This window comes from Geotrypetes seraphini, chromosome 13 (assembly GCF_902459505.1).
Source record: "Geotrypetes seraphini chromosome 13, aGeoSer1.1, whole genome shotgun sequence".
Taxonomy (NCBI): Eukaryota; Metazoa; Chordata; class Amphibia; order Gymnophiona; family Dermophiidae; genus Geotrypetes; species Geotrypetes seraphini.
Genome location: NC_047096.1, coordinates 36,570,486 through 36,586,313, shown reverse-complemented (window position 1 = coordinate 36,586,313; position 15,828 = coordinate 36,570,486). Strand labels below are relative to the sequence as shown.

Below are 15,828 nucleotides of genomic sequence, written 5' to 3'. Positions count from 1 at the left end.
ACCTTCTAAAACAGAAACATAATTCTTACAAATAAAACAGACATGCGTCGGGAAGGGAAGGAGGGAAAAGTTACAATTCTTTCTGAGAGGGGAAAAAACAAAGCAGGGCAAAACGGTGAGGAGGGGGGAGAGTTAAAACCTGGAGCATTATGTCGTGTCTAAAAATTTAAACACTAAAAGCATCTTTAAAAAGATTATTAGGTGCCCTAGTGTCACCCCTCAATTAACTTTCAGACCCTTAGAACAATGCAGCTTCACCCTCTCCTGGAGGCACACCCAGCCCAAGTGTACTTTCAGAGCATAGCTCTGTCTGTACTGGAGACTCACCGTTTGCAAATCTACAACATGCATATTCATGTTGGAAATCCTGAAACCTAATTGGCCAGGTAAAGAAGCATTGATCTAAGGGTCTAATAGGGCATCTAATAATCCTGTATCAGCCCACACACTCGTACACATACCCTCACATAACAAAGTTAAGATATAGTGGAATTAGAAAAGGTACAGCGAAAGACAATAAAAGCGATAAAGGGGATGGGATGACTTCCCTATGAGGAAAGGATAAAGAGCTTGGAGAAGATAACATAAGAGTTACAACACTGGGACAGACCAAAGATCCATCAAGCCCAGTATTCTATTTCTAATAGTGGCCAACCAAGGTCACAAGTACCTGGCAAGATCCCAGAGTAAAATAGATTTTATGCTGATTATCCTAGGAATAAGCCGTGGATTTCCCCAAATCCATCTTAATAATGGCTTATGGAGTTTTCTTTATTTATTAATTTTCAAACTTAATTTCCAAGCATAACTTGTACAGAAAGCAAATATTAGTCATTTACATATTTCATTAAAGTATCCACTTTAACAGTAGTGAACAAGAAAAATAAACTTTGGCTAACTATGCTCAAGTCCTCCAATGAGATCCAAAATGTTAAGATTTAGCGAGCAAAGAAGAAAATATATTAAAGATTGATACTGGCTATAGAGCTGAGTACGAAGGTGCATATTTCATTTTACTAGGGCTCAAGCTTTTTCCTTCTCTAAGCGGGATAACGACAAAAAAGTTGTCAACTGACTTGGTTCAAAAAAGACATATTTAACAGCACGATAGCAAACAATACACTTACAAGGATGCCGTAAGAAAAAAGTAGCACTCATGGATGTAACCCCAGATTTCATTTTTTAAAAATTCACGGCGACGCTTCTGCGTCTCCCATGCCAAATCAGGGAACATTTGTACTTTAAGACCCATAAATTCTTTTTGCCTGTTTTTAAAGAAAAGTTTCAACAACCACGTTTTATCAATTGATAGAGCTACAACTTATGGACTTTTCTTTTATGAAATTATCCACACCTGAGGGGAGATATAATAGAGGTCTATAAAATACTGAGTGGAGGGGAACAGACAGATGTAAGAACATAAGAAGTTGCCTCCACTGGGTCAGACCAGAGGTCCATCGCACCCAGCGGTCCGCTCCCGCGGCGGCCCATCAGGTCTATGACCTGTGAAGTGGTTTCTGAGCATTTCTATAACCTACCTTTACTTCTATCTGTACCCCTCAATCCCCTTATCTTTTAGGAACCTTGTTTACTGTTTCCCAAAATACTAGAACTAGGGGGCATGCGATGAAGCTACTGTTCGCTCAGATTCCAAGATTCTGCTCTCTCCTGGTTTTCTTCCTATCTCTCTCATCGCACCGTCAGTGTATGCAACTTTTAGATTGAAGGAGAGAAGTTGGAAGGTTTAAAATAGTCCATTTACCTGGCTAAATAGTTTCTGGAGATTGCTTTTCAGTTGCGATTCAAGAACCACAACAGCTAAGTGACACTGTACTTTTATTGTACAATCGCAGTAAGCCTTTCAGTTGTCATTCTGTACAAGCCAATATAGACAGAAGTGCTATGATTGAGAGAGGATCCTCCACCACTGGTCTCATTCACTTAGGGAGAGTGTGGCGCAGTGGTTAAAACTACAGCCTCAGCACCCTGAGGTTGTGGGTTCAAACCCATGCTGCTCCTTGTGACCCTGGGCAAGTCACTTAATCCCTCCGTTGCCCCAGGTACATCAGATAGATTGTGAGGAATCGACAAAATAGAGCAGAGAAGATTATTTACATTGTCCAATTTGACACGGACTAGAGGACATGTAATGAAGCTAAGGGGGGACAGGTTCAGGACTAATGTCAGGAGGTTCTGCTTCACTCAGAGAGTGGTTGACGCCTGGAATGCCCTCCCAGAGGAGATTATTGCGGAATCGACCGTCCTAGGCTTCAAGAGCAAACTAGATGCATATCTCCTTAAGAGAGGCATATAAAGATATGGTGGACTATAAATTACGCCAGGTGTACACCTGGCAGGGCCTCCGCGTGTGCGGATCGCCGGACTTGATGGACCGAAGGTCTGATCCGGAGATGGCAGTTCTTATGTTCTTATGTTCTTATGAGCCCGCCGGGACAGACAGGGAAAACTGCTTGAGTACCTGAATAAATGTATGTAAACCATTTTGAGCTCCCCTGGGAGAACAGTATAGAAAATTGAATTAATAAATAAAATCTCTGAACACTCTGTATAAATGTGATTCGGCCTATAAATAGGCATCTGGTGTCCATTATAGTCAAAATACTTGTAATTGATCCCTCAGAAACTGTCACCTTAGGCAATCGCCTTGTCTATCCAATAGTTAAGCAAACTCTGACAGGTCCCTGATACCATCATGCAAGAGATCAGTGTTTAATTTCCAGTGAAACTCAAGATTACTGATGGAACATCTACTGATTGTAGCAAGCACTAAAAAGGTCCTGAACCACAGAGCATGAGGTGGACAGGAGTGAGCATAAGTGGGGAAAGTCAGCAAACTGATTCAAGTAGCTCATAAGACTTACTCCCCTCTCCTCTAATTGTTCCTCACCAAAGGAATCAGATTCTCTCTTTAACAACTTATAGTGAATGATGAATGTGAAATGCATGGTGTTGAAGTCTGATCCAGCCAGGGATGAGTGAGACATGGAGTCACATGGAGCTGGGACTGTAAAGAGTTACGATAATGAAGAGAGACAACATTTCTGTAGTTTTGTGGACCATTTTGTGTTATGTGCACTGGCCTCGTAAATTTGGAGAAATGTTTTTGCCTATTATGTGCTGCCATCTAGTGCTTGCAGTAGGAAAGAGGAAGAAAGGAATCCAAGCAAAATGAGTAAAGAGAACCCGCTTAAATGTTATTGAGAAAGACATGGGGGAACATAAGAATTGCCGCTACTGGGTCAAACCAGTGGTCCATTGTAGTCCATTCATGCGACAGCCCTTAGGTCAAAGACCAGTGCCCTAACTAAGTCTTGCCTTACCTGCGTACGTTCTGGTTCAGCAGGAACTTGTCTAACTTTGTCTTGAATCCCTGGAGGATGTTAGCCCCTATAACAGCCTCCGGAAGAGTGAAGAAGAACTTCCTTACGTTTGTTCAGAATTTATCCCCTTTTAACTTCAGAGAATGCTTGCCCCATATTGGAAGCATGGAATATTGCTACATCTTGGGTTTTGGCCAGGTTCTAGTGACCTGGATTGGCCACTGTGAGAACGGGCTGCTGGGCTTGATGGACTATTGGTCTGACCCAGTAAGGCTATTTATATGTTCTTAAGTGCGGGCCATGCACTTTCAGCACAGAAATCCAAAGAGACAATACACAGTGGGAGGCAAGAAGCCAATGCACATTGACCAAGAGTGAGATCTTGAGGTCACAGAGCTTCCGTCAATCTCAAGGTAACAAAGCAATGAGTTAACACAGTGGCTGGAGCCAGAGCAATGCTGGGATCCATAGGCAGATATAGAATAAGGGAAATGAGACCTCACCTAGAATACTGTGTTCGGTTTTGGAGGCAGTATTACATTACATTAGTGATTTCTATTCCGCCTTTACCTTGTGGTTCAAGGCAGATTACACAAGAATTGTTATGATCTTAAGAAGTACATATTAAGAAGTATTTGAGGAATAGTTTGAACATTTTCTAATTTGCTAAGGAGTAGATTGGTAATGCAGGAGGAGTTTGGAACATTATTGGTTGTGTTATATTGGTTTTATGTATTTTTTGAAGAGTAGGGTTTTTGTTTCTTTTTTGAAAGTTTTGTAGTCTGTGGTTGAAGTCAGCAGATTGGTGAGTTGTCAGTCCAGTTTTGCTGCTCTGGTGGCCAGTAGGCTGTCATATTTTTTTTTTTTGTTTGACATTTTTGGTAGGCGGGTGTGTGAATATTGTGTGGGTTCTCCTGTGTCTGTTAGAGGTGGAATGAGTTAGTTGATTGTTCCAATAGGTAGGGCTGTTTCCGTTTATAGCTTTGAATAATAGGCAATGGAATTTGAAGTGAATTCTGGCTTGTATTGGGAGCCAGTGTGAGTCGTGGTATGCCTCTGTGATGTGGTTGTATTTTTTCAATGAATAGATAAGTCTTAGGGCTATGTTTTGTATTGTTTGAAGTTGTTTCATCTTTGTTGCTGGGCAGGGGAAATATAGTATGTTGCAGTAGTCTATTAGGCCTAGGATTAGTGATTGAACCACGAGTTGGAATTGTTTTCTGTCAAAGAATTTTCAAATTTGTCTTAGGTTTCTTATAGTTGCGAATGATGTTTTTATAATTTTGTTGATTTATGGTTGCATGGTACAACCTCTGTCTATCAGCACTCCGAAGAGTTTTACCGTGGGTTTAATGGAGTATGAGATCGAGTTTATTTCTATGTTTTGCAGTTTTCAAGGAGGATGAAGCTTGTTTTATCCGGGTTAAGTTTTAGTTTGTGTTCTTTCATCCATGTTGCTACTGTTTCAAGTGTTCCGCGTATTGTGCCTATCTCAGGGTTTGCAGAAGAATTCCTACGAATTATGAAATGAGTCTCAAAGTCTAAATATGTATATCTTAGAGGAAAGGAGGGATTGGGGGATATAGATATGCAGCTGTTAAAGGATGCTCATTAGTTACCCATTCCACATAGAATAACATATAAACCTGCCATGATAATTTTCAAAACTCCCAAAACCAATGAACCGGCATTTATCGATAAATTAATCATACCACATGATCCACCCAGAGTATTATTGTTTTATTATTAGAATTGTTATTATTGAGATGTTGATTATTATAGTATTTTATGAAAAAATATTTTAACTTTTGCTCTTATTCTTTCCTTTCCTATTTTTAAATGCTTAGATCATTTTTAGGCTGTTATGTGGTATATAAAGTTTTTAATAAACATAAGATCAACAAATCAACATCTATTTATTTGTACCCTCACTGAAAATGATTGGTACCCACCATATAACATTATTTTCAGTGACCACCCCCCCCCCCCCCCCCCACACACACACACACATACGATTTGGAACTCTTTGCCATTACACATAAGACCTGAAACCAACTTGGAGAAATTCAAAGGTGCATTGAAATGTTTCCTGTATAAAAATGCTTTTGATCATTAATTTCTTTCCTTTTAACGCTGTTGGCCATTTATCCCTTCCTCTTCTTTTTCCTCTCTCCTTTATCTTCTGATTCTCTCCTCCAATGAACTAATGCAGCTCAAAATATGTTACCCTTCTCCCTTCATTCATTCCTTCAATATTATCTTTTCTTGACTATATTGTAGTTCCTCCTTCTTCCCTCTTGTTAATCTGTCTTGTCTATTTTTCATCTTTGTAGTCAGTTGTATATGTCTCTGTCTCAAATTTCTGTATTTACCTTTTTTAGCATTGTATTCTTGCCTAGAATTTATGATAGGCGTGTAAGCAAATTTTAAATAAACTATGAAACTATGTACCAATTTGAAAGAAGCAAAAAAGTTCCAGTAGGGGGGGAAAGATTCTGGGGAGGAGAGGGAAGTGAGTCACAATATGAAGCTCAGAAGCAATGTCGGATATTATTTCTCTCCAAAAATCTGACAGATGCTAGGAATGCCTTCCCAGAAAGGATGAACTTCAAAAAAGCATGGGATAAACGCCGGAGAACCTTAGTGGCAAGAGGATGTAAACAAAGCAAAGGAGTCTCTTGCACAGAGTAGCAATTACAAGATGATGGTTTGTTTGAAGGTTGGGTAAGATGCAAAGGGAACGAGGAAAGAAGGGGGTAAGTGGATGTTGGGTTTCACACCCGCATCGACCCAAAGTTGACAAACTACTGCTGAGCAGACTGGATGAGCCATTTTGATCATCTGCTGGCCTTTGCTAAGTAAAATGATTTTGTCTTTTACCTAACTGCATATATTTGGCAGACATAGTTTTACTATGGCATTTACATAGACATCTACATCAGTACAATTTATCAGAAATTACATGCAGGTCAAGTTGGGAGTGGGAGAGAAGGGAGGGCTGACTGAAGCAATGGGAGCTAGTGATTTGCTCAAGATCACTAATAGTACAAGAAATATGATTTTAACCCCAGGTCCCAGACCAGTCCTCTAACCAAGGGCTTCTCCCTCTCCCTATAGATATCCCACTTCCTAGGGTGCTTTACAGGAGGAAAGGAAAGTTCCCCATCTTTTTTTTTTTTTTTAGAATAAGTAGCTACTCATACTGCTCAGACATGAGCCGCAGCATTTGATTCCTATGATCCAATTACACTTTTGCCTCCCAGATATAATATAGTGGAAAAAAAAGAAAAGCCAGACTCACACTGCATCTCAGATCCAATATCTATCTTATTCTATGTGTGTGCAGTGGTGGTGTGGAGGAAGCACTCTGGGCTTTTCTAAATTCACTCCTTCAGAGCTCATTGGCAGATTTGGATTTAGTGTACGCACTGCTCTTGGCCACATCACATTTTAACTCAAACCATTTGCTTCTGTGTACTGGGACTGGCTTTACTATTAGGTGAACTAGGCAGACACCTAAAGCACCAAAATATTGCGGGTAGAAAAAAAAATGCTGCATCTGAGCCCAGGTAGACAAAGTTAAGTTGCTCAGGACAGAGCAGTAGGGTGGAAGAATTGGGCTAGTGGGGATTCCTGAGTCCTACCAGCGAAAAATGTGAAGGAGTCGGGTGGACAAAATTATGGAAATTTGTGCTATGGCTCCCCAGTGTTCTTCCTCCTTTTTAATGCTGGTATATTCATAACTCAGGGTCACAAAACTAGCACTTTCTGGTGCCGATCTCATGCATTACAGATTAGAATTGAGAAGTGCTAGCCCGTGATCATTAGTCTTGAGTTAGCATTGAAAAAGAGGAAAAGTGCTAGACAGCCATGGCAAAAGTTCCTACCATTCAATTTGCCAAAAAAAAAAGGCAGTCAGGGTCCAGATGCTGGGGAAAAATGGAGATGTCGAGCGATGGATGGATGCTGGGAAAGGGAGAAAAGGCAAGGAACACATTTTGAGGAAAGGAGGGAGGAGAGGTGGGGTTGTTACTGTGGAGAGAGAGAAAAACAGGATTGGGGAGACAGTATGCAGTGGGAAAGAAAAAAAAGACAAGAGAAATGATGCTGAGCAAATAAATGAGAGGGAGATGCGCGCTAAAGAGATAAGAATTTGAAAGGAGGGAGGCTTCTGCTCTCTTGAAAAAGTTGATTTGAATAATAGCTCACTGGGCTAAACAGAGGATGGGGTGATAGAGACGGAGGGAGGCGGATAAGACTGGAGAAGAGAGAGAAAAAGGAGTATGCTACTGGGCAGAGGGGGTGATGGTAGAGGAAAATGCTGGGAAGAGAGCAGGGAGAGCGACAGAGTAGGAAGCAGTACTAGAGTTTCTACTCTCAAAGGAGGAAGTGTTGTGCTAGAGCCTCCACTGCCATTAGGAGAGTGCTAGATTGCTGCTAATAAGTAAATAAGGCTAGGGCAGGGGTAGACAATTCCGGGCCTCAAGAGCTGGAGCCAGGTCAAGTTTTCAGGATATCCACAATGAATATGCATGAGATAGATTTGCATCTCAAGGAGGCAGTGCATGCAAATCCATCTCATACATATTCATTGTGGATATCCTGAAAACCTGACCTGGCTCCGGCTCTCGAGGACCGGAATTGCCTACCCCTGGGCTAGGGGGAACACAATGCTGAAAATTGGTCTAGGGCAGTGTTTCTTAACTCGGTCCTTGCCAGTCAGGTTTTCAGGATATCCATAATGAATATGCATGAAAGAAATTTGCAAATAATGGAGGCAGTGCATGCAAATCAAGTTGATGCATATTCATTGTGGATATCCTAAAAACCTGACTGGCAAGGGGGTACTCCAGGACCGAGTTGAGAAACACTGGCCTAGGGGACCCAGTACCCTAACATATAAGTCCCATTCTGTATATATATATAAAGATGTGAACGTACAGATGGTAAGGCTGGATTCTTCAATTGTCCCCTGGGTATTGCTTGTGAGTGCGTTGCTGATAGATGGCTCTTCAGTTGAAGACCGTGTAGTTGCTGTATGTGCTGACTCTGAAGGAACATGCGCTACAAGCAAAACAAAGACAGAACCAGCTGCTCAACAATTGCATTAAAAGAACAGAAAATAATGGTAGCAGGCTTGTAGAATTTCTGGCACCTACCAGTATAGTTTTGGGGACTGGGAGAAGTGGCTGGGACAAGTTCTGGGACATCTGTCAGCACTTCGGTTGTTGCTGTAAATCAAGAAAAACCCCCAAAGTAAATGAAAGGTTTCCACTTTTTTTAATCCACATTTTGACAGATTGGTATACATTACAATAGTGATTTCTATTCCGCCATTACCTTGCGATTCAAGGCGGATTACAAAAGGAGTTATCTGGCCATTTCCAGAGGAATTGAAGAGTAGAGTGAGTTGCTTCAGAGAATTGGGAAGAGTCTTGCGGTGTTGAAGGAATCTGGGACTGGTTTTCCTAAGTGTTGAACTAAGTTTTCTCTTTAATAAAATGCTGAATTATGTTTAGCTGCAGACCTAACTTATCTCATGTTCTAGCCTGCCTGCACTGGGTGTTAGCTTGGACATTCTAACTTCTTATGGCTATCTCAGCATAAACGACATGTAACAGAAAGACTGCAGGGCTTAGATAAGTGACCTGCTAATGACCTGCTAGTGTGAGCTTAGCACCAATGATTGTTAAGAAAAGTAACACGTGAAAAGTTTTTTCTAGAATTCAGTTGTATAGCCAGAAGAATGTATAAATATCTCTGTAACTTCCTTTTTTCGGGACTTCTGAAGCCAGCTTGGAGCTCAGGAGTCACATATGTATGCTAATAAACATCTGTGCTTTCTTCAAGTCTCTAAGTTTTGAGGCTGCCCAAAGTGACCTTTCAGTGTTAGTTTGTCTTCAAGGATTTCTTGAATAGCATGGTTTTTATTTCTTTTCTGAACGATTTGTAGTCTGGGGTCGTTATCAGTAAATTGGAGAGCTGGTAGTCTAGTTTTGCTGCTTGTGTGGCTAGAAAGCCATCGTACAGTTTTTTCATTTGACGTCTCTGATTGGGAGATGCGTGAACGGTTTGTGGGTTCTCCTATGTCTGGTTGAGGTAGTTTGGATTAGGCGGTTGTTTAGGTAGGCTGGGCTGTCTCCGTTTATGGTTTTAAATAGTAGGCAGTAGAATTTGAATTGTACTCTTGCTTGTATCGGGAGCCAGTGTGAGTGGAGGTATGCCGCCGTGATGTGGTCGTGTTTCCTCACGGCGGCATACCTCGACTCACACTTGCTCCCAATATATACTGGGAGTTATTTCATCTGGTGTAATTTTACAGAGTTATCTTACAAAGAACTTCTGATTCCTGTAAAACCTATTCTCTTTTGCAGTTTTGTGATGTCACAGATAGAGGCCCAACAATAGAATTATCTCCCATTCTTATCAGGGGTTACCTTCGAAAGCTAATCATAAACTACATTAATTTAGTCCAATAAAAAAGGTATATATTTTTTTATTTATGTTTTTATTTCTACATATTACCTTGAAGAGTGGAATAACACGGCCAACACACCTTTTCATTATCAGAAATAAAATCCTTTCACATGAATCCTTTCATATGATTCATAGTAAGATATCAAAACTCTTTAGCCACTATCCTTCTTTTATCAGGGTCATCTTGCATTAGATCAAGTTGTTGAGATTTCGTCATCATTCTCACACTGAACCAAAGGAGGGAGGGGGGGGGGGGATTGTCCTATAAAAGATGTAGTTTTGGCATCTATTAACTTACATCTATGTTTCTGTTTATGTACTGCTAAATGCAAACTTACAGAAAGACGTGAGCCTGAAGTCTGTTATGAGAGTTCCTGGTTTCAGGCTTTCGTGCTGAACAACACAAGTCACAACTGCACCTCTGTGGTATGCACCAATCACTAAGGCACTACTTGTCTGACATTTCTTCCCATCCCTCTCAAACCGGTGTTCCATTTCACCTGGATAGCAAAATGACAAAAAAAAAACAAAACAAAAAACCCAACAACCCACCATAGGTGATTAATAACTCATGTCAAGTTCATTTTGCATTTTGCTTGGATGCTGTCATATCCTGACTACGATTGTATTGCAGGGGTGGCTGAAGGCAATCTGCTGCCTGAGACAAGGGATAAGGGCCCACCTCAGAGTTCCAGTTAGGAAGGGAAGCGAGGGAGGCCCCCTCACTTATAGGTATGCGTGATGCACTTGATATATCGTCTTTCTGTGACAGGGAGCAACATTTCTGCCAAATTTCAACTAAACCCATTACCCATCCAAGGAGAGAGCCCCCAACAGAAGTAATACATGCCAGGTTGGCTTAGACCAGATATTCAATATATACAGTATAGTGATCTATTCCATGTCACTCACTCACAAAAGTGAGAGATGATTATTCTCACATCTTTCCAGCTAATATCTATTAGTAGACTTGTCCAGCAGACATTCATCCAAACCTCCTTTAAACTCATCTATGTGTCAAGAGAGTGAGGTAGCTTCCTGAATCAGAAAACATGGTTGGGAGCAACTCTTAACACATACAAAGGCTAGGCAAACCCACCTTTTTGTGTTATACTGGAAGCATACACTTCTTCAATTTGTTTGATCCCCAATTGCTAAGTCACAACTACAATACACCATCATTTGAGTTGCATCTTTAGTAAGAGTGAACATTATAACAGAGACTTTTAGTTCACTTTAGTGCTAATGAGAACCTAGACACTGCTTACCATAAATTTCTATTCCATTGTCTAGGAGCCAGCTCATCTTAGGAGGAGGTTTGCTTCCAAAAGTGGAACAAGTCAGTGTTATTGTCTCTTCCCCATCATGCACTGATGCTTCCAGCATTGGTTTAGAGGGAGGAGCTAAAGCAACATAAAAAAGGAAAGAAACATCTTATAGTTTATGTGATTATATGTTTCAGATTGCTTCTATTGCTCTGTGCAGTTCAAATAAATTCCTCATTGTTATCCTTTTCCATGGCTGGCTGGCTGCTACTAATAGATGTTCTTACGCATACAAATGCTCTAGGTTCTACAGTTCGTGTCTGCGAGAGAGCATACATTTGGACCATAGGTAGACCATGGCATATCACCTGCACCTAGGCACCCCAACTTATACCAGTCATTAATCTCCTGTCATAAGTGAGTGCATCTAAATTTCAGCACATCAAAGCAGTTCTGGGCTAGCATTTTGTAATGGCTCGAGCACGCTTAAGTGCCATTATGTAATTGGTGTGACCCATTACGATGTCTAAATACAAACACCAAGTTATACAGTACAATTACCCTCAGTACTGGAAATCATGCAAGTCTGGGGCAAGCGTAGCGGACATAAGGGGCCTTTCACTAAGCTGTGCTAAGAAATGAGCTTAGCACATCCACTGTTCCCTCTAAGCCAGGGAAGGATCTCAAAGTCCCTCCTTGAGGGCCACAATCCAGTCGGGTTTTCAGGATTTCCCCAATGAATATGTATTGAAAGCAGTGCATGGACATAGATCTCATGCATATTCATTGGGGAAATCCTGAAAACCCGACTGGATTGCGGCCCTCATGGAGGGACTTTGAGACCCCCTACTCTAAGCTGAGCGGAAGTCCTCCAACTGTATTACTGCCAGTGGGGGCTGATGCTTCAATATTGGGTTTTCAGTCACTAGGGTCAGGCAGATTCCCTGGAGTCATGCAGAGGTTGCCTGCTCCCTTCACTGGAAATGTGATAGCACCTCCTACTAGCAGAACTGTAAGTGGAGAGCACATCCTTATGTGGGTCTTTCCTGTACACTAAGAACATGTCTAGAATGTCCATAAAATTATATCTTTATTGTAAACCGCTTCGAACTTCACGGTATAGCGGTATATAAGAAATAAATTATTATTATTATTTTCTTTTGGCCCTGTTCTAATGTGACTCAAAAAAGAAAAAGGGTACAGTCGTAAAAAAGTCAACAAAAAAAGTCACAATGCATATTGTTATTAGTTTACCAGAAAAATTTATTCACACTCAATCATTAGTCAATGGACAGAAAATCGAAATAATAATATAAGATATCGAAAAACAGGCCTTATCCACGAGTGACCAGAACTCAACAGTACCCTAAGTCACTCGTTTCATCACTGGTCCGAAAAAAACTCCGTAAAAATATATTTATAGCAGTCAAACTCTCATTTCATAGCATTAATGTGTGACCATAAAAAAGAATGAATAAGGCACTTTTCAGTGTGATTCAAGTAAAATTGGGTGCTGTTTAGTGAATCACGCTGAGCGGCACCTATTTTGGAGGCACCCATTAAATGAACCAGCTTTAGGCACAACTAAAAGGTAGGCGCCCATGCGAGCACTTAAGCATGCTTAAGAGCGGTGATTCTGTAAGAAGGCACCTAAAACGTAGCCACGCCCATGCCTAACATGTATAGTGCCTATTTTTTGGAAGGCCGCCTAAATTTTTAGAGGCACCTTGTTACAGAATCAAGCTTTCTTGATAGGCGCCTAGGTTTCAATCAGTGCTGATTAAAAAGCTTAATTGAGCTTGATATTCAATTGAAACATAGAAACATAGAAGATGACGGCAGATAAGGGTCATAGCCCATCAGGTCTGCCCACTCTACTGACCCACCCCAAGTCTACTATCCTAGGGATCTCACTCCTGGTGACAGGTTCCCTTGGCTTAACCCTAAGGGATCCCACTGGGCATCCCATTTGCTTTTAAATTCTTGCACACTGTTTGCCTCGATCACCTGCACCGGCAGCTCGTTCCAAGGATCAACCACTCTCTCGGTGAAGAAATATTTCCTGGTGTCGCCATGAAATTTCCCGCCCCTGAGTTTGAGCGGATGCCCTCTTGTGGCTGAGGGTCCTTTGAGAAAGAGAATCTCTTCTTCCATCTCGATACGGCCGGTAATATACTTAAACGTCTCGATCATGTCTCCTTTCTCCCTATGTTCCTCGAGTGAGTACAGCCGCAAATTTTTCAGCCTTTCCTCGTACGATAGATCCTTGAGCCCCGAGACTATCCTGGTGGCCATCCGTTGCACCGACTCTACTCTCAGCACATCTTTTCGGTAGTGTGGCCTCCAGAATTGCACACAGTATTCCAAATGAGGTCTCACCATGGTTCTGCATTATGACTTCAGGCTTCCGGCTGACGAAACTCCTACGGATGCAACCTAACAACTGTCTTGCCTTAGATGAAGCCTATCTAGCTGGGCGCCTCCAAAATAGGTGCCTAACTTTAGGCACTGGTTACAGAATTTATGCCTTACTGCCTCCTATTTAGAAGGTGCTAAGGGCTCCCATATTATATGTTAGTGTACTAGCGGAATAGTGAGTCCATTCCCATTCTCCACCCCTGACATAACCACTGCCCCAAAAAGTAAAAAATAAATACCACATGCATAGTTTGCACTGATGACAAAATTAAGGTGCAACACTTTTTCATGTCCCTTGTTAGGCCATTTTTGCTCCATTAGGCAGAGGATTACCAGAGGTCCGGATTTACCCAGACATCATGTCCTCTTTTCAGAGGACTGTCCAGGCATCCGGATAGCTTTTCAAAACCTGGCACTTTGACCGGGTTTTGAAAAGCTGGTAAGATCGGGGTCAAGTCTGGCATGCATCTGCGCAGGCGCAGATGCGACGTGGTGATGTCACACGATGTCATCATTCCAGAGTGGGGTTGGGAGGCAGAATGTTGCGGAGCCAGGGATGGAATGGGGCGGACCTTAGGGTGGAATGAGGTGGGCCTGAGGACGGAATGGGGTGGGGCCACGTGGCCTCCTTTACCAGATGCAAAATCTGGTAACCCAAATTAGGCAAGTTTTAGTGTCTAATGTAGCTTAGTAAAAGGGCCTCTTGCCCCCCTCTTTTACAAAGGTGCGCTAAGCTTTTTAGCAAGCGCCAAACATGTGCTAAACGCGAATGCATGCATGTTATCCTATGGATGCGTTAGCGGTTAGCGCATGCGTTGATTTAGCGCATGCTAAATCTGCGCTACAACGCTTAGTGCGCCTTTGTAAAAGAGAGCCTTAGTGAATTGGAAGTGTGAGTGGCTCCAGAGAATAGGTTTTGAGATATTATAGATATTATAGGAAGGGAAAATGGACAGATAGGAACGCTGTTGCCATTCATATTGGCCGTCATATTCTGAGCAATATGTTTAACGTACACCAACTTGAACTAGTAGTCAAGAATAAAAATATGCTTTTCATATTTCTGGATAAGTATATGAATACTCAGTTGCTGTTTTCAGGTAGGATAACAAGAAAAAAAAAAGCCACAATAAAACCTGCGCTGGCTAAATATTAGATTTTTTAAAATGATCTCTATAACATTTTATGCTTATGCATGATTTAAAAAAAATGAAATGAAAGAAAGCAAAATATTTTTGTTTTGTTTTTAGGAAACAGTTGCATTAACTCTTGTGTACAAGTGTTGAAACCCAAAAAGTGAAAATAAAAAAAATACAAGCTTTTAGTATGATTATTTTTCAACAAAAAATAAAGGGCCTGATATATTTTTTAAAAAAACAAAAACCTGAGCTCCTAATCATAAAGGAAAAGTCCTTAGTCTGCTATTGAGATAGACATGGGGGCAGCCCCTGCTTGCCCTGGGATCGGTAGTGTGAAATGTTGCTACTATCTGGGTTTTTGCCAGGTACTTGTGACCTGGATTGGCCACCATGAAGAAGGGATACTGGGCTAGGTCCATTGGACTGATCCAGTAAGGCTCTTATGTTTTTATGTAAGTTAAGCTCCTAAATTTGTGCCCAATTTTCAACCAAAGTTAGGATCATAAGTTGTTGGCTAAAAATTCAGCTTAACACACATTAGTAAAAGGGCCCCTTTGAGAGTTATGTGTGTGTTAGGTGCCATCAACTTGTGCTCGAATCCTAGCAACTTGATGAGTTACAGATCTAAAAAGAGATTGGTTTTGTGCTAGTTCAGTAAGGTCCTCCCCACGGTTGTTTTCAACATGTCCAACCATTTGAATGCAGGTCGCCCTCTTTGCCTGGTTCCTTTCGATCTTCACAAACATAATGTCCTTCTCCAATGATCTTTCTCTTCTGATGGTGTGACCAAAATAAGATAGTTGTAACTGTTAGTTCTTCTGGCAGTCCACAGCATGCATAAAATCCTTCTCCAGCATCAAAGCTCAAATGAGTCAATCTTCTTTCTGTCTTGTTTCCGTAGTGTCCAGCTTTCGCATCCATAATTGACCAATGAGAAAATGAGTGTGTGGACAAGTCTGATCTTTGTTTGGAGTGTTATTCCCTTGCCTTTGAATACTTTGTCAAGAGCCTTCATTAAAGAGCAACCCAGTGCTATTCTGCAGAGTATTTCTTCCCTGCTAGTTGCTTCTTTATTTATGAAAGAGCCCAGGAGATTGAAATCCTTTACAATACCTATTCTATCGCCTGTTGAGAGTTATGCTCTTAAATTGGCCTGCTCTACAATACATGGAGAAATGAATGTTAATG

The 15,828-nt window shown here is 41.3% G+C and overlaps 1 protein-coding gene across 1 annotated transcript in view; it reads right to left on the bottom strand.

Annotated features, from left to right (window-relative positions):
• The window catches only part of CRTAM (cytotoxic and regulatory T cell molecule), a 55,131-nt gene that overhangs the window by 13,793 nt on the left and 25,510 nt on the right, over positions 1-15,828 (bottom strand). The window contains exons 4-7 of the mRNA XM_033918817.1: positions 11,087-11,221; positions 10,157-10,318; positions 8,501-8,572; positions 8,283-8,405 (exon numbers count right to left, since the gene is read on the bottom strand). Of these exons, the coding sequence (XP_033774708.1) occupies positions 8,283-8,405; positions 8,501-8,572; positions 10,157-10,318; positions 11,087-11,221 (492 nt within the window). The remainder of the gene's footprint in view (positions 1-8,282; positions 8,406-8,500; positions 8,573-10,156; positions 10,319-11,086; positions 11,222-15,828) is intronic.